This window comes from Moschus berezovskii, chromosome 9 (assembly GCF_049115385.1).
Source record: "Moschus berezovskii isolate FMDL1 chromosome 9, NW_MosBer_1.0, whole genome shotgun sequence".
NCBI lineage: Eukaryota > Metazoa > Chordata > Mammalia > Artiodactyla > Moschidae > Moschus > Moschus berezovskii.
Genome location: NC_142468.1, coordinates 31,420,386 through 31,440,166, shown reverse-complemented (window position 1 = coordinate 31,440,166; position 19,781 = coordinate 31,420,386). Strand labels below are relative to the sequence as shown.

The window sequence follows — 19,781 nt, the reverse complement described above, 5'->3', positions numbered from 1 at the left end:
GTTCACTGTCTTATATGAGCATGGTTTGTGGCAACTAAAAACCACTTCAATAGTAACATCACAGATAACCATAACAAATATAATCTTAGTGAAAAAGTTTGAAGTATTATGAGGATTACCAAATGTGACAGAGACATGAAGTGAGCAAATGCTGTTGGAAAATAGTACCAATAGACTTGCTTGATGCCTTCAATTTGTTAGAAATCCAATAAAGCAAAATGCAACAAAACGAGTTATGCCTGTATATAAATGTAAAATGATTATTCTGTAAGGGATTTAATTTTCAAAGAAAATCATTATGACACCTAAATTTTTCATTTTGAAAATCTATTACATGAGTAGCATATAGCTGTATATATAGAAAAGATTCAAACTGTATTGGAGAATATAGAATACACATGAAAATCTGCTTTCACCTCAACCCTATCTCACTTCCTTTCATTAAGGCATCCACTGTTAATAGCTTTGTGGGTTTGCTTTCAATCTTTTTTACTCTATTTTGAAATGTTATCTTTATTATTAAAATTACTTTAATATGTATAGATCCTTATATTCTGTTCCATTGATTTCTTGGTCTAATTTGGACCCCTACCATCTTGTTTTGGTTGTTACAACTGGATGATATGTTTGGGTATGTGATAAGGCAAATTCTCTTCCACCTATTTTTTTAAAAATTTATTGGCTATTCTTGAACATGAGGAGGGCACGAAAACACACTCCAGTATTCTTGCTTGCAGAATCCCATGGACAGAGGAGCCTGGTGGGCTATGGTCCATTGGGTTGCAGAGTTGGACATGACTGAAGCGACTTAGCATGCACGCACACATTCTTGAACGCTTTCATTTCCAAATTAAATTTTGAAACAGCTTGTTAAGTTCTATTTAAATGTCCTACTAGGATTTGATGGTAACTGTATTGAATTTAAATTTAATTTGGGGTGAACTGACTTCTTTGTAGTATTGGGCCTCTCATCCAGGAACATGATACGTTATTCCATTTACTCAAGTCCTCTCCCATGTTTTCCTTTATATAGGTCTTAAACATTTCTTCTTATATTTCTTGTATAGTTCTGGGCATTTATATTTTATGTTGTTACGAAGAGGATTCTACCAGTCAAATATACTTTCAGCAAAAGACACAGAAACCCAAACAAACAGAAGACAAAATAATTGAAATAACAAGAAGTAAAGAGTCCAAGTCCCTGCTGTTGTGACTGACTTCACAAGAGCTCCATCATCCTGCTTGCCCCTTTATGAGCTGTTTTAATCTGAAGATCAAATGTTTCCTTTAACTCTGGGAAGTTTCCTTTTATTAATTCCTTTATCATTTCTTCTCTTCTATCTCTGTTAAGCCCTCTCAAACTCCTATTTGGTAAACATTGAACATTCTGAACTGTTCCCCCCCGCCGATGTATTTTAATTTTTTTCTCTGTATTTTACATTTCCATCTTTAAATTCTTCATTGTGAAAGATGCCCTCTATTTAGCTTCCACACTGTTAATTTGATTTGCTATAGTATCCATTTGGTTTCTCAGGACATTTATTGAATATTTCGTACTTCACTAACTGTTTTTATGGTGACTTTGAAGCATTTACCCTACTTTTTCTATAGCCATCTATTCTTTTATAGATGTTTTGTTCTCCTAGATTTTAAAAAGAATTCTCTTTTGGTTTTTTGTAGAGCCATTTCTGTTTGTTCATGTTGTTTTTGCCCAGTCATCCACAGTTCTCATGATAACTTATTTGCCTAATAATTACCTAGAGCTTCCTCTCGCTACTTTACTTGTTCACTCTAAACACCAAGTTTCTTGGAATCTGCTCTTTGAAGTGGTTATCTCCTGCATATATTTTGGCTGTAGGTTACATTTCTGCTTCTATTTGTCATTCAGTCCCTTCTAATTTATATCTCACAACTTTTAGTCTTTTGTTGGTGCCTTCTCCACTGTTATAAAATATTTTTAAAATATCTTTTTTCAGTTTTAAGGAATTTTCAGGAGGAGGGGATGAAAACACCCCTTCTTAGTCCACAATTTTAATCTATTCTCATAGATTTCCTAATGTGATACAGATCATCATAGATAATACTATATAATGGAAAAAGTTTTAATTCATCTTTCCTACGTAGCCTATTTTTCAAAATGATAAATACAGCAACCAAATTTTCAATGTTTTTAATAAATTTTTTAGGTCAAGGCTCACTCTTTATTTTCTTCATTCAACAATGTTATTCTAGAAGAAAGCAAAAAAAATTCAGAAGGATCAGTATTGTCCCAGGATTTGAAATTTGATGATGAAGTTATAAAAATGGATCCCAGGATCAAGCCCAGACCAAAACTTATTAGTTTGGATGATAAAACGATACTTTCCCTTGCCAAGACCAGTGTTTATGGTCATATTGTGGTGAGTATTACAAGGAAATTCTATTGAGATATTAAGCTTCCTTCTATATCTTGACTCTCAGTCTATCCATTTCAAATCTGCTACCATTCTATCCAGACTTCCTTTATCACCAACCTAGATACTTCCATGGGGCTATTACACAATTTCAGGAGGCACCATGCACATAATATTCTATTAATGTGGTCTTTGGATGCCGTTCAGTATATAGCTAAGTAAACTCAATACAAGGGGTGTATGTGTGTGTGCACACAATTTCAGGAGGCACCATGCACATAATATTCTATTAATGTGGTCTTTGGATGCTGTTCAGTACATAGCTAAGTAAACTCAATACAAGGGGTGTGTGTGTGTGTGCACACAATTTCAGGAGGCACCATGCACATAATATTCTATTAATGTGGTCTTTGGATGCCGTTCAGTATATAAGTAAACTCAGTACAAGGAGTGTGTGTGTGTGTGTGTGTGAACAATTTCAGGAGGCACCATGCACATAATATTCTATTAATGTGGTCTTTGGATGCCATTCAGTATATAAGTAAACTCAATACAAGGGGTGTGTGTGTGTGTGTGTGTGTGTGTGTTGGGGTGGGGGTGTGTGCCTACTAGAGCTATGCAACATTTTGTCCTACTTCCGCTTCAAGGCCACAACTCAATACAAGGGGTGTGTGTGTGTGTGTGTGTGTGTGTGTGTGTGTGTTGGGGTGTGTGTGTGTGTGTGTGTTGGGGTGTGTGTGTGTGTGTGTGTTGGGGTGTGTGTGTGTGTGTGTTGGTGTGTGTGTGTGTGTTGGGGGTGTATGTGTGTGTGTGTTGGGGTGTGTGTGTGTGTGTTGGGTGTGTGTGTGTATGTGTGTGTGTGTTGGGGTGGGGGTGCGTGCCTACTAGAGCTATGCAATATTTTGTCCTACTTCCGCTTCAAGGCCACAATCCATTCTCCATACTGAAGCCAGAGTAGTCTTTTCAAGTGCAGATCTGATTTGTCATCCCTCACCACTCCTATATGAAGTGCCCAAATGCTTTTCATTGTTTTAAAAATAAAACCAAAGTCCTTAATGTGGCCTGTAAGGTTTTATATGACCCGGTCCCAGGCCTGTCTTTTCAGACTCTTCTCATATTACCCTCCCTGTAGCAATCTGTAGTCAGCCTCCTTTTTGTTTCCTTTTTGTTTTCTGTGTGCAGCCACACAGAGTCTCCACACTAGCTACTTCATGTGCACAGAATGTTTTCACACGACCCTGTTTCTCCTACTTAGCTCCCACACATATTTTAGATCTATATTTAAGCATTAAGTCTTTCTCTTACCTCTAGGTCTAATTAAGAATCTAAGTAAGATTCCTTTGTCATGTGTTCTGTATCCTTCCTAAACTATAAATTCCACAGGGACAGAGGCTATGGCTGTTCTTAGTCATTTATATTCCCAGCATGAGGGTAACAATATAAGACTGTGCAGTGTGCACTGCACAGAAGGGCCACATCTAAGGGGCAGATTTTAAATATACAGTACTATTTACTACAACAACTTTCAGATGACTGGTGGTGGAATTTCTTTTACTAACAAAATCAGTCTATTGTGACAATTTTCTAAAAGCTGGAAATAAAGGTGTATTGAGGTAAGGATACCTTTTTATAATTTACTCATAAATACTGTGTGGACCAGCATCAACTTTGCCATTATCTAACACAATACTAGCACATATGAGATACTCATTGGATATTTGTTCTAAAACAGAATGTCTGAGTGGTTCTTACAGAGAAGGTGAGTTGTCTGCTTGAACCTACAGAAGTAGTAAACAAACTGATATTAATTTATAAATGATAACAATACTTAAGACAAAGTATTCTTACTTGACATAGCTTTCTATGCATTTACTTAAAACTGAGGTACAGATAAAAATTCAGAAATTATTTTTATCTTGAAAGTCAATTACTTGGCTCCATTTTGACATTTTTAAATCCACTGTTTATGAGGACAATTTTTTTCCAAATGATTATGTGAAGCAGAAAGAGAATGCAAAACATATATTTTAAAATAATAAATGAGGTCAACAGTTTTCAGTCTGCTTCTAAAAATATTCAAAACATCTTTTTAAGATAGTTTATGAAATTGCTTTGGTAAAACTGCATTAGCATTATCCACCAATCTTCAAGTCTGGATTAAGTCTACTTTAGAGAATTATTATTAGAGATGAAGGAAAATTTTATAGCATGATAGCAATATCACTGTCTTTATCATAAATATGCAATTACTTAATACAGGAACAATCTTCCAGCTGACAGTATGGAGAAATTGTTTCTGAACTATAATGTCAAGGTTTCGTATTTGAGTAATACATTTTTTATAATAAAGCCTCAATAGGAAAGGTTTAATCAGTCAGTGTTATGATAGGATTGAGCTTCTAAAACATGTATATATAGATTTAAAGAGATTAAATAAAAGTGAAAAAATAGCAACAGAAGATAGGTCTTTTTTATTATCTTTGGTTTGTAAGATAAGAAGCAGAAAGGAGAAGAGTTTAAGACTTTGGAATATCTTGGCCAATGTGACCTCCACCTGACTATTAATTTGGTCAATACCCATAACATAAGAATTTAAGAATTCATCTTAAATTTGTCTATATTTCTTAAAAGCCAGTAAATTTTCTACAGTTTCTGTAAGAATTCTAGATATTAGAAGAAGGATATTTAGACATCACACCCATTATTCTCCTTTATTTGTGCCATTACTGTAAGAGAAATTGAACGTACATACGTCTTATTTTCTTTTCAGTTATCCCCACTAGATTGAGTTTTATGAGGACATCCATAAAAATGAATAAAATATATAGAAATAAAAAGCCCAGAGTAATATAATTTTATATTCTCTTACAGCACAATTAAATACTAAAAATTAGAGTTGTCAGTTATAAGTCTGGCTTTTGCACTGATTTATATAGTATATTAAAAAGCAGAGACATTACTTTGCCAACAAAGGTCCGTCTAGTGAAGGCTATGGTTTTTCCCGTGGTCATGTGTGGATGTGAGAGTTAGACTGTGAAGAAAGCTGATCGCTGAAGAATTGATGCTTTTGAACTGTGATGTTGGAGAAGACTCTTGAGAGTCCCTTGGACTGCAAGGAGATCCAACCAGTCCATTCTAAAGGAGATCAATCCTGGGTGTTCATTGGAAGGACTGATGCTAAAGCTGAAACTCTAATACTTTGGCCACCTCATGCAACAAGTTGACTCACTGGAAAAGACTCTGATGCTGGGAAGGATTGGGGGCGGGAAGAGAAGGGGACGACAGAGAATGAGATGGCTGGATGGCATCACCGACTCGATGGACATGAGTTTGAGTGAACTCCGGGAGTTGGTGATGGACAGGGAGGCCTGGTTTGCTGTGATTCATGGGGTCGCAAAGAGTTGGACATGACTGAGCGACTGAACTGAACTGATTCATCTAGCATTTACTGAGCATTTGCTATATTTTAGCCACAATGGCAAGCCACTCCAGTACTCTTGCCTAGAAAATCCCATGGATGGAGGAGCCTGGTAGGCTGCAGTCCCTGGGGTCGCTAAGGGTCGGACACGACTGAGCAACTTCACTTTTACTCTTCACTTTCACACACTGGAGAAGGAAATGGCAACCCACTCCAGTGTTCTTGCCTGGAGAATCCCAGGGAAGGGGTAACCTGGTGGGCTGCCGTCTATGGGGTCACACAGAGTCGGACACGACTGAAGTGACTTAGCAGCAGCAGCAGCCATTGAAGCAAGTATTAGGTGTTCAATGAATAAGTTTTCTTCCCTGCTCCAAGGATATTATTTTAGTGAAGGAGACAGATATATAAATAAATACAAGACATTTAGAGCTGCTGGGAGAGGTCCACAGAAAGAGGTGGGTTTTTGTGAATTTCTGAAGGATATGGAAGATTTCCTTGTTTTTGTCTTCCATGCAGAGGAATACTTTATCTGTAAGCACATGGTTTTGAAAGAGCTAGTGTCTTATCTAGGGTGTGTGATGGTGGGAATATAGGTGTAGGTTAGAATATAAAGATACATGAGACTGTGACTGAAAGAATGAGAGGTTATAGCCACATTAGGACTCTTTGCGACCCTATGGACTATAGCCTGCCAGGCTACTCTGTCCAAGGAATTCTCCAGGCAATACTGGATTGGGTTGCCATGCCCTCCTCCACGGGATCTTCCCCACCCAGGGATCAAACCCACGTCTCTTATGTTTCCTGCATTAACAGGTGGGTTCTTTACCACTAGTGCCACCTGGGAAGCCCATGCAGATATCAGTGTCTCCCCTAAATATAAAAATATAGTAACATTCATTTTCAGATAGCCCAGGATCAAATGGGCAGGAAAAATCTGAGTCAATTTGTGATGCAGAGACTTAGACACTCTCTCAACTCCTTCTTTGACGTTGTATCTTGACATTGTATCCTCCCCCTTTAACACCCTCAGCCTTTCTTCCTTAGTCCAGGGCCCTCATTTGGTTTCCTGTAATCAGGGTATATCCTCGCCATCCTCTCTCCTGTGAGGCAACCTAGCCAATACCCAAAATCTTTAGGGCCTACATTGTTCACCAGCTAGCCTGAGAAATAGAATTGCCCTAATGAATATAACAACAAAATATTTAATAATCTTCTTAAAAGAATTTCATGCCAATTATTAGTAAACTTAGAGCAAATGGAAAATCAAATTAATCAAGTACCAGGTCCAATGTTGCTATTATAAACTTCATCTTGTAAAATCAGATTATAAAAACAGACTATACTTTTAAAATTAGATTTTTTTCTCATTGTCTCTCTCAGTGTTATTTAATAGCTATAATTAGAATATAATTTGCCTTACTTTTTATTTACATTTTATTTTACTTCAGAGTCTGAATCTACTTGGAAACAGCTTGAGTAAATTGAGAGATCTCTCCAAGTTAACAGGACTTCGAAAACTTAATATCAGCTTTAATGAATTTACTTGTTTAGATGATATATACCACCTGGTAAGAACTTTTTTGAAATTATATAAGTAAAATAAAATTATTAATTTAATGGATAAATTATTTTTGTGATAATGACCTCATCTATACCATATTAAAGATATATAGCCCAAATCAGGAACAAAGTATACATAAAACTATAGTATGTTACATTCTCTAAAATAAGTCTTAGATTTAGATTCTGTTTACAAACCACATATACACCTGTGATCATATCTGAGTTCTAGCTACTTGAAATAAATGTAAAACTACTCCAGACTCGTTTTTAAAATGTCATTTATAAACTGTCATTTCCAATTTCTTCTGCTATTTTATTCTCAGTCCTTTTTTTCTCCTTCTTGTGAGTCCTCATTTCTTCTTCACTTTTTGGTTTACCACTTCACAGCTAATGTTGTCAGTTCTTCCCATCTGTTCATTATCCTTATGGTTATTTTTCTTTCTCTCTGCTTAGTCCTTTCTACCCAAACTTCAAATACATACATCTTGTTTGACTTGTGTTTGCCTTCTTATAAATCAAAGGAAAAATATAGTAATACACATGTACACATAGGTACAGATCTTATCTGGATTTTTTCCTCTGTTATATGTCATATAACAATAATTACATATGGGTTCCAGAACTTCAATCCAGCATCTTTGTTTCCATAGGTCTCAGGTCATCGACATACCTTTTCGGAATATATCCGATGAGATATATTTAAAATACATCTCAGCTCTTGCCCATTTTCTACCTCCTTGTGACCATGTCAAGGCCCTTGCACCATTACTTTTCCCACTGTGGTGAGAGTTTGCTACTTTGTTTATTGGCCTTAGATTTCAGTATTTAAACTCCCTTCCTTTTTTCTTTTAGTAAACCAGAGTCTTTATTAAATTGGGGTAACATTGGTTTATGACACTATGTAAGTTTCATGTGTACAATATTATTATATTTCAACTTCCATATACACTACAGCGTGCTCACTACCAAAAGTTTAGTTTCTATCCATCACCAAGCAGTTGACCACCTTTACCCATTTTTCCCTCCTTCCACCCTACTTCCCTACTGGTAATCACTCCTTTGTTCCTTTTATCTGTGTGTTTATCTTTATTTGGTTTGGTTTATTCCTTTGTTTTTTTTTAATTCCACATTTGTGATATAATACAGTATTTGTCTTTCTCTGACTTATTTCTCTTAGCATAATACCCTCCATCCATGTTGTTGCAAATGGCAAGATTTCATCTTTTTTATGTCTCAGTAGTATTTCATAGTATATATATACCACATCTCCTTTATACATTCATCCATTGATGGGCACGTAGGTTGCTTCTGTATCTTGGCAATTGTAAATTCAGCTATGAACTCAGGGGTACAATATTTTGAATTTATGTTTTTATACTCTTTGGATAAATACCCAGAAGTTGAATAGCTGGATCAGATGGTGGTTCTGTTCTTAGTATAAAACAGAACTCTCCATACTGTTTTCCATACTTTAAGTTGGCTGCAGCAATTTACATTCCCACAAACAGTGCATGAGGGTTCACTTTTCTCTACATCCTCTCTTGTTATTTCTTGCCTTTTTGATAGCAAATCATTGTGGTTTTGATTTGCATTTCCCTAATAATTAGTGATGAACATCTTTTCATTTACCTATTGTCCATCTGAAAATAACTTTGGAAAAATGACCATTTAGCTTCTCTGCCTATTTTTTAAATTGGGTTGTTTGGTTTTTTGTTGTTGAGTTTTATGAGTTTTTAATATATATTTTATATCAGCCCCTCATCAGATATATGATTTGCAAATATCTTCTCCAGCTTGGTATGTTGTCTCTTCATTTTGCTGATGGTTTCCTTTGCCATACAGAGCTTTTTAGTTTGGTGTAGTCCCATTTCTTTATTTTTGCTTTTGTCCACATTGCTTGAGGATTCATATCTAGAAACACATTGCTAAGACTGATGTCAAAGAGCATACTGCCTTTATTTCTTCTAGGAATTTTAATGGTATTAGGAAAATGGATAGGCACATGTAAGCCAAAGTCCTTTTTAACAGAATTCCCTATAGGGTTTGGTATGCAACTGAGAAAAGAAGATAGTTTAATAGAGGTCCCAGGACTATATATTAATTGGTGGCATTTTTCGTTTATTTTTTTTCTAATGATTTTCTAGCAGTTCCAAAGGTTATAACAAGCACGGTAATTTTGCTAAGGCACAAATATAAAGAGTAAACTCTTAAGTCACACAGGATGAGCGCGTTTAGCCAGATGCTCAGTGTGTATATTGCAGCATGGTTATGTTGTTCTTTTCATCACCGTAGCCGCACAGCCTACTTATTGAATAACTATTACTGTGGTCATTTTACATGTAAGGGAACTGGGCAAATTTTATGCCCAAGTGTTATTTTTGAATTTTAGAACTAGGTATAGACTCCTCAAACATCAAGAATCTGATATATAAATATGTCTCTAAAAATGACCATAAGGATCTTCAGGTGTTCAAAGAGAGGAGACACTGTATATGTAGAATAAAACACAGATCCTGAAAACCACATACTACAAATATGTGGTTTAGTAAATTATTATAAGGTGCACATGCTTGTATCGTCCAGGTCAAGAAATAAAACTCTGCCACCCAGAGCGTAAATCCTTATATGCCCCATTCCTTCAAGAAATCATTATCTTAACTTCTATAGTTATCCTCTCCCTGCTGTTTTCCCCCCATAGTTCCATCACCCAAATGTGCATCCTTAGCACAGCAGTTTGGTTTCCCCCATTTTTAAAATATACTGTATTTTTTAAGTCTCTTTTAAGTTTCCCGTCTATTCTCTTTCACTCCCCACTGTTTATTTGTTGGAGAAGGAAATGGCAACCCATTCCAGTTTTCTTGCCTGGAAAATCCCATGGTCAGAGGAGTCTAGTGGGCTGCAGTCCTTGAAGTTGCAGAGTCATAAAACAGTTGTAGAAAAACTCACACCTTCCAACCCAAAGAGTTTCCCACAGTCTAGACCTTGCCAATATATTACTTATGATACAACTCTACATGCCCTCCACCCACCAGTTTTATTTTCCAAATTGGCAACTGGATCCAGAGATTGAATCAGACTCAGATTCCATTCCTCTGGCAAGACTGTAAGAGACACATAATGTCTAGTCGTCAATTTTCTGATCCAAGGAGCCTATATTCGTTGTTGTTCAGTTGCTCAGTCGTGTTTGACTCTTTGCCAGCCCATGGGCTACAGCACCCCATGCTTCCCTGTCCTTCACCATTTCCTGGAGCTTGCTGAAACTCAGCTCCATTGAGTCAATGATACCATCCAACCATCTCATCCTCTGTTGTCCCCTTCTTCTGCTGCCTTCATTCTTTCCCAAAATCAGAGTCTTTTCCAATGAGTCAGCTCTTCCCATCAGGTGGCCAAAGTATTAGAGCTTCAGCTTCAGCATCAGTCCTTCCAATGAATATTCAGGGTTGATTTCCTTTGTTCTCCTTGCAGTCCAAGGGACTCTCAAAACACCACAGTTCAAAAGCATCAATTCTTTGGCACTCAACCTTCTTTATGGTCCAACTCTCCCATCCGTACAATGAGACTACTGGAAAAACCATAGCTTTGACTGGACGGACCTTTGTCGACAGAGTAATGTCTCTGCTTTTTAAACACTGTCTGGGCATAGCTTTTCTTCCAAGGAACAAGTGTCTTTTAAGTTCATGGCTGCAGTCACCATCTGCAGTGATTTTGGAGCCCAAGAAAATAAAGTCTTTTACTGTTTCCATTGTTTCCCCATCTATATGCCATGAAATGATGGGACTGGATGCCATGATCTTAGTTTTTTGAATGTTGAGTTTTAAGCCAGTTTTTCAGTGTTCTCTATCACCTTCATCAAGAAGCTCTTTAGTTCCTCTTTGCTTTCTGCCATAAGGTTGGTGTCATCTAGATATCTGAGGTTATTGATATTTCTCCTGGCAGTCTTGATTCCAGCTTGTGATTCATCCAGCCCAGCATTGAATATTCATTAATTCATTGAAAATTATAAAACAGCAATATTCTTATTCTCATTTCTTTTTCATTTATTAATTGGAATATTTTACATCGAGACATTTCCCCTTATCTATTATTTGGGTACCTAGTAGAACCATTCATATAGAAAATGCAGAAAAGATATTTGATTATTTGCCTTTATTTATCAACTTTGAAGATAATGAATTAGTTCCTTATGATTTCCCAAAGATGAGGAATTCTTTTTCTGTTTTAATATCATTAGGAATGCAGAGACTTAAACATATTTGATGATATTCAATTTATTGCAATTATTATCATGACAAAGCTCAGATTTTCTCATACTTAGTAGAAGCATCATAAAGTTATCTCCTTTAGCCATGACTCTAGTAGTCTGTGATAGCTTCTTTTACACCTAGCATGGATGATTTTCCATACACATTTTCTGTGTTTTCCTACTGCAGACATGGAGTCAACTATTTCTTCAAGAAGCCCTGGTTTCTTTTAGAGAAGTGGTATTTCAGGACCACAACCTGGGTTAGTCACTATAAGTCTTTCCATTGGACAGGACTTGTTGTGAGAGAGGTGTGTGTGGGAGGGGGGCTGGTATATGTGCATATGTGTAACTAAAACTAACCTTATGAATTTATATTGATATTTCCATTTCAAGACTGCAAATCATTTAGCTTAACCTTTTCTCTGTTGTTGTTTTGTTCAGTTGCTAAGTCGTGTCGGACTCTGCAATCCCATGAACTGCAGGACACCAGGCTTCCCTATCCTTCACTATCTCCCAGAGTTTGCTAAAACATGTCCATTGAGTTGGTGATGCCATCCAACTATCTTATCCTCTGTCATCTCCTTCTCCTCCTGCCCTCAATCTTTCCCAGCATCAGGATCTTTTCCAAAGAGTCGGATCTTCCCATCAGAGTACTGGAGCTTCAGCTTCAGCATCAGTCCTTTCAATAAATATTCAGGGTTGATTTCCTTTAGGACTGACTGGTTTGATCTCCTTTCTGTCCAGGGACTCTCAAGAGTCTTCTCCAGCACCACAGTTTGAAAGCATCAATTCTTTGTTGCTGAACCTTCTTTATGGGCCAACTCTCACATCTGTTACATGACTACTGGAAAAACTATAGCTTTGACTATATGGACCTTTGTCAGCAAAGTAATGTTTCTGCTTTTTAATATGTTGTCTAAATTTGTCATAACTTCTCTTCCAAGTAGCAAGTGTCATTTAATTTCTGACTGCAGTCGCTGTCCACAGTGCTTTTTGGAGCCTAAGAAAATAAAATCTGCCACTGTTTCCATTTTTTCCCCATCTACTTGCCATGAAGTGATGGGAGTGGATGCCATGATCTTATTTTTTGGGAATATTGAGTTTTCTCTATTACATACATCTATATCTTTTTTTCAACACCAATAATCCTGATTTTCAAGATTACAAGGTGATAGAATTAGGATATTTAATAATCATTTATTTGTTTTATCCCCTGTTACATACACAAAGTTTTGGAATGATAACGCTAATACCCTCATCAGCATGTTACCATAACTATTTTTTTTTAATTTTGTGTATGCTCTTTCCAGTCTTCCCTATTTTAAAAAAGTTAAAATTATCATACTATATCTACTTTGAGCATGTAGCCCTTACACTCTGTACACTCTACCTTTTAGTTCATTGATAATTGTATATTTAACTCTCATCACCAGTCCTTAGATTGGTATCAAACATCTTAATAGTCAGAAAAATATTCTATTATAGATTCCTCAAGAAGGGCTTACAGGAACAATATCCCTTAAGTTACTACATGTTGATAATAGTTTATCTATGTCCTTTATACCTGAAAGGCAGTTTTGTTAGGTATAAAATCCTTGGCTCACAATTATGTTTCTTGGGCATCTTAAATGTTATTTAATTGTCTTGTGGCATAAAGTGTTGCTGTAGAAAAGTCTGATGAGAAAGTATAATTTTTTCTCTTATAAATCACAGGCTTTTTTCTTCTAGATGTCCAAATGAAGTTTTTTAGTTTTCATTAAAGTCTAGTAATTTTATTATAAGAGTGTGTCTTGGCATTGGTTGTTCTGGGTCAAGATTTCAGATTCACAGTATGCTCTTCCAAAAACAATATTAAAATCATTTTTTTTGAACTGAAAGTTTTTAGAAATTTTTGTTTCCTTGCTTTGGTTTTCTTCTTTCAGTTCAGTTCAGTTCAGTTGCTCAGTCGTGTCTGACTCTTTGCGACCCCATGAATCACAGCACGCCAGGCCTCCCTGTCCATCACCAACTCCCGGAGTTCACTCAAACTCATGTCCATTGAGTCGGTGATGCCATCCAGCCATCTCATTCTCTGTCGTCCCCTTCTCTTCCCGCCCCCAATCCTTCCCAGCATCAGAGTCTTTTCCAGTGAGTCAACTCGTCACATGAGGTGGCCAAAGTATTGCAGTTTCAGCTTTAGCATCAGTCCTTCCAATGAACAGCCAGGATTGATCTCCTTTAGAATGGACTGGTTGGATCTCCTTGCAGTCCAAGGGACTCTCAAGAGTCTTCTCCAGCACCACAGTTCAAAAGCATCAATGCTTCGGTGATCAGCTTTCTTCACAATCCAACTCTCATATCCATACATGACCACGGGAAAAATCATAGCCTTGACTAGACGGACCTTTGTTGGAAAAGTAATGTTTCTGCTCTTTAATATGCTATCTAGGTTGGTCATAACTTTCCTTCCAAGAAATAAGCGTCTTTTAATTTCCTGGCTGCAATCAGCATCCGCAGTGATTTTGGAGCCCCCAAAAATAAAAGTCTGACACTGTTTCCCCATCTATTTCCCAGGAAGTGATGGGACCAGATGCCATGATCTTTGTTTTCTGAATGTTGAGCTTCAAGCCAACCTTTTCACTCTCCTCTTTCACTTTCCTCAAGAGGTTTTTGAGTTCCTCTTCACTTTCTGCCATAAGGGTGGTGTCATCTGCATATCTGAGGTTATTGATATTTCTCCCAGCAATCTTGATTCCAACTTGTGCTTCTTCCAGCCCAGCGTTCCTCATGATGTACTCTGCATAGAAGTTAAATAAGCAGGGTGACAGTATACAACCTTGACGTATTCCTTTTCTTATTTGGAACCAGTCTGTTGTTCCAAGTACAGTTCTGACTTTTGCTTCCAGACCTGCATACAGGTTCCTCAGGAGGCAGGTCAGATGGTCTGGTATTCCCATCTCTTTAAGAATTTTCAACAGTTTGTTGTGATCCACACAGTCAAAGGCTTTGGCATAGTCAATGAAGCAGAAATAGATGTTTTTCTGGAACTCTCTTGCTTTCTCCATGATCCAGCGGATGTTGGCAATTTGATCTCTGGTGCCTCTGCCTTTTCTAAAACCTGCTTGAACATCAGGGAGTTCACGGTTCACATATTGCTGCAGTCTGGCTTGGAGAATTTTGAGCATGACTTTACTAGCATATGAGATGAGTACAATTGTGCAGTAGTTTGAGCATTCTTTGGCATTGCCTTTCTTTGGGATTGGAATGAAGACTGACCTTTTCCAGTCCTGTGGCCACTGCTGAGTTTTCCAAATTTGCTGGCATATTGAGTGCAGCACTTTCACAGCATCATCTTTCAAGATTTGAAATAGCTCAATTGGAATTCCATCACCTCCACTAGATTTGTTCGTAGTGATGCTTTCTAAGGTCCACTTGACTTCACATTCCAAGATGTCTGGCTCTAGGTCAGTGATCACGTTATCATGATTATCTTGGTCATACACGTTATCCATATGTTGGATCTTTTCTTCACTATTTGTCACTTTCTCTTGAGTCCTTTTTATATCTCCATTTAAATTTTTTAATTGATTTGATTTTTTAAAATTTCTGTCTTTTTCACTTTCTGTTTCTCTTAAGGTGTTGTCTGTTGTTTACTTCTTTTGTCTTTGACTAGTTTAGTATTCACTTCTGAAATGATTTTATTATTTTAGATTCTTTTCTTGGTTCTTTCACTTTACTTCTGAGTTTTTCTAATTCAGATTTCTGTTGTTATTTTGTATCTTGTATCTTTCTTAACATCTTTTTGCTTGTTTTGAAATAATAGGTTTATGGTTATGATATGTTTCTTGGGCATGTCTTTCTGGTATACTTTTATTGCTTGCAGCAATATTTCTGTCTCTCTTTCATGCATGCATAGTTTGTTTAGCTTTTTCTGAGATTTTACCTCAATACTTTTCTTTTTTTTTTATTTTTTTTTACAGTTAAAAGTATTTTTATTAAAAAAGCACAAATGCAAAGAAATGAACAGAGGAAAATTTATGCGTCGAACCTGGACTGGTCACTTATGATAATATACATGCTACAATTCCATTCTCCCCAATCATTCCACCTTCACCCTCTCCCACAGAGTCCCAAAGACTGTTCTAAATGCCTATGTCTCTTTTGCAGTCTCTTATACAGGGTTCAGGTTACCATTTTTCTAAATTCCATATATATGCGTTAATATACAGTATTGATGTTCTTCTTTCTGGCTTACTTCACTCTGTATAATTGGCTCCAATTTCATCCACCTCATTAAAACTGATTCAAATGCATTCTTTTTGATGGCTGAGAAATACTCCATTGTGTATATGTACCAAAGCTTTCTTATCCATTCGTCTGCAGATGGACATCTAGGTTGCTTCCATGTCCTGGCTATTATAAACAGTGCTGCAATGAACAATGGAGTACATGTGTCTCTTTCAATTCTGGTTTCCTCGGTGTGTATGCCCAGGAGTACGATCGCTGGATCATATGGCAGTTCTATTTCCAGTTTTCTGAGGAATCTCCACACTGTTCTCCATAGTGGCTGTACTAGTTTGCATTCCCACCAACAGTGTAAGAGGGTTCCCTTCTCTCCACACCCTCTCCAGCATTTATTGCATGTAGACTTTTGGATAGCAGCCATTCTGACTGGTGTGAAATGGTATCTCATTGTGGTTTTGATTTGCATTTCTCTGATGATGAGGGATGTTGAGCATTTTTTCATGTGTTTGTTAGCCATCTTTATGTCTTCTTTGGAGAAATGTCTGTTTAGTTCTTTGGCCCATTTTTTGATTGGGTCACTTAGTTTTCTGGAATTAAACTGCAGGAGCTGCTTGTATAATTTGGAGATTAATCCTTTATCAGTTGCTTCATTTGCTATTATTTTCTCCCATTCTGAAGGCTGTCTTTTCACCTTGCTTAGAGTTTCCTTTGCTGTGCAGAAGCTTTTGATTTTAATTAGGTCCCATTTGTTTATTTTTGCTTTTATTTCCAATATTCTGGGAGGTGGGTCTTGGAGGATCCTGCTGTGATTTATGTCGGAGAGTGTTTTGCCTACGTTCTCCTCTAGGAGTTTTATAGTTTCTGGTCTTACATTTAGATCTTTAATCCATTTTGAGTTTATTTTGGTGTATGGTGTTAGGAAGTGTTCTAGTTTCATTCTTTTACAAGTGGCTGACCAGTTTTCCCAGCACCACTTGTTAAAGAGACTGTCTTTTCTCCATTTTATATTCTTGCCTCCTTTGTCGAAGATAAGGTGTCCATAGGAGCGTGGGTTTATCTCTGGGCTTTCTATTTTGTTCCATTGATCTATATTTCTGTCCTTATGCCAGTACCATACTGTCTTGATGACTGTGGCTTTGTAATAGAGCCTGAAGTCTGGCAGGTTAATTCCCCCAGTTCCATTCTTCTTCATCAAAATTGCTTTAGCTATTCGAGGTTTTTTGTATTTCCCTACAAATTGTGAGATTATTTGTTCTAGTTCTGTGAAAAATATTGTTGGTAGCTTGATAGGGATTGCATTGAATGTATAAATTACTTTGGGTAGTCTACTCATTTTTACAATATTTATTCTTCCAATCCACGAACACGGTATATTTCTCCATCTATTAGTGTCCTCTTTGATTACTTTCACTAGTGTTTTATAGTTTTCTATGTACAAGTCTTTTGTTTCCTTAGGTAGATATATTCCTAAGTATTTAATTGTTTTCGTTGCAACAGTGAATGGAATAGTTTCCTTAATTTCTCTTTCTATTTTCTCATTATTAGTGTATAGGAATGCAAGGGATTTCTGTGTGTTGATTTTATATCCTGCAACTTTACTGTAATCATTGATTAGCTCTAGTAGTTTTCTGGTAGAGTCTTTAGGGTTTTCTGTGTAGAGGATCATGTCATCAGCGAACAGTGAAAGCTTTACTTCTTCTTTTCCAATTTGTATTCCTTTTATGTCTTTTTCTGCTCTGATTGCTGTGGCCAAAACTTCCAGAACTATGTTGAATAGTAGTGGTGAGAGTGGGCACCCTTGTCTTGTTCCTGACTTTAGGGGAAATGCTTTCAGTTTTTCACCATTGAGGATAATGTTTGCTGTGGGTTTGTCATATATAGCTTTTATTATGTTGAGGTATGTCCCTTCAATTCCCACTTTCTGGAGGGTTTTTATCAAAAATGGATGTTGAATTTTGTCGAAGGCTTTCTCTGCATCTATTGAGATAATCATATGATTTTTATTTTTCAGTTTGTTAATGTGGTGTATTACGTTGATTGATTTGCGGATATTGAAGAATCCTTTCATTCCTGGGATAAAGCCCACTTGGTCATGATGTATGATCTTCTTAATGTGTTGTTGGATTCTGATTGCTAGAATTTTGTTAAGGATTTTTGCATCTATGTTCATCAGTGATATTGGCCTATAGTTTTCTTTTTTTGTGGGGTCTTTACCAGGTTTTGGGATTAGGGTGATGGTGGCCTCATAGAATGAGTTTGGAAGTTTCCCTTCCTCAGCAATTTTCTGGAAGAGTTTGAGTAGAATAGGTGTTAGCTCTTCTCTAAATTTTTGGTAGAATTCAGCTGTGAAGCCGTCTGGACCTGGGCTTTTGTTTGCTGGGAGATTTTTGATTACAGTTTCAATTTCCGTGCTTGTGATGGGTTTGTTCAGATTTTCTATTTCTTCCTGGTTCAGTTTTGGAAAGTTGTACTTTTCTAGGAATTTGTCCATTTCTTCCAGGTTATTCATTTTATTGCCATATAATTGCTGATAGTATTCTCTAATAATCCTTTGTATTTCTGTGTTGTCAGTTGTGATCTCTCCATTTTCATTTCTAATTTTATTGATTTGGTTCTTCTCCCTTTGTTTCTTGATGAGTCTGGCTAGTGGTTTGTCAATTTTATTCACCTTCTCAAAGAACCAGCTTTTGGCTTTGTTGATTTTTGCTATGGTCTCTTTTGTTTCTTTTGCATTTATCTCTGCCCTAATTTTTATGATTTCTTTCCTTCTACTGACCCTGGGGTTCTTCATTTCTTCCTTTTCTAGTTGCTTTAGATGTAGAGTTAGGTTATTTAGTTGACTTTTTTCTTGTTTCTTGAGGTGTGCCTGTATTGCTATGAACTTCCCCCTTAGCACTGCTTTTACAGTGTCCCAGAGGTTTTGGGTTGTTGTGTTTTCATTTTCATTCATTTCTATGCATATTTTGATTTCTCTTTTGATTTCTTCTATGATTTGTTCATTATTCAGCAGCGTGTTGTTCAGTCTCCATATGTTGGCACTTTTAATAGTTATTCTCCTGTAATTGAGATCTAATCTTACTGCATTGTGGTCAGAAAAGATGCTTGGAATGATTTCAATTTTTTTGAATTTACCTAGGCTAGATTTATGTCCCAGGATGTGATCTATCCTGGAAAAGGTTCCGTGTGCGCTTGAGAAAAAGGTGAAATTCATTGTTTTGGGGTGAAATGTCCTATAGATATCTATTAGGTCTAACTGTTCTATTATATCATTTAAAGATTGTGTTTCCTTGTTAATTTTCTGTTTAGTTGATCTATCCATAGATGTAAGTGGGGTGTTAAAATCTCCCACTATTATTGTGTTATTGTTAATTTCCCCTTTCATACTTGTTAGTAATTGTCTTACATATTGCGGTGCTCCTATGTTAGGTGCATAAATATTTATAATTGTTATATCTTCTTCTTGGATTGATCCTTTGATCATTATGTAGTTTCCTTCTTTGTCTCGTTTCACAGCCTTTGTTTTAAAGTCTATTTTATCTGATATGAGTATTGCTACTCCTGCTTTCTTTTGGTCTCTATTTGCATGGACTATCTTTTTCCAGCCCTTCACTTTCAGTCTGTATGCATCCCTCGTTTTGAGGTGGGTCTCTTGCAGACAACATATATGGGGGTCTTGTTTTTGTATCCATTCAGCCAGCCTTTGTCTTTTGGTTGGGGCATTCAACCCATTTACGTTTAAGGTAATTATTGAAAAGTACGATCCCGTAGCCATTTTCTTTATTGCTTTGGGTTCAAGTTTATACACTCTTTCTGTGATTCCTGTCTATAGAAGATCCTTTAGCATTTGTTGGAGAGCTGGTTTGGTGATGCTGAATTCCCTCAGCTTTTGCTTGTCTGTAAAGCTTTTGATTTCTCCTTCATATTTGAATGAGATCCTTGC

At 36.7% G+C, this 19,781-nt stretch overlaps 1 protein-coding gene across 1 annotated transcript in view; it reads left to right on the top strand.

Moving 5' to 3' along the window:
* LRRC9 (leucine rich repeat containing 9) overlaps window positions 1-19,781 on the top strand; it is a 132,994-nt gene that overhangs the window by 58,655 nt on the left and 54,558 nt on the right. The window contains exons 15-16 of the mRNA XM_055436735.2: window positions 2,187-2,399; window positions 7,260-7,379. Of these exons, the coding sequence (XP_055292710.1) occupies window positions 2,187-2,399; window positions 7,260-7,379 (333 nt within the window). The remainder of the gene's footprint in view (window positions 1-2,186; window positions 2,400-7,259; window positions 7,380-19,781) is intronic.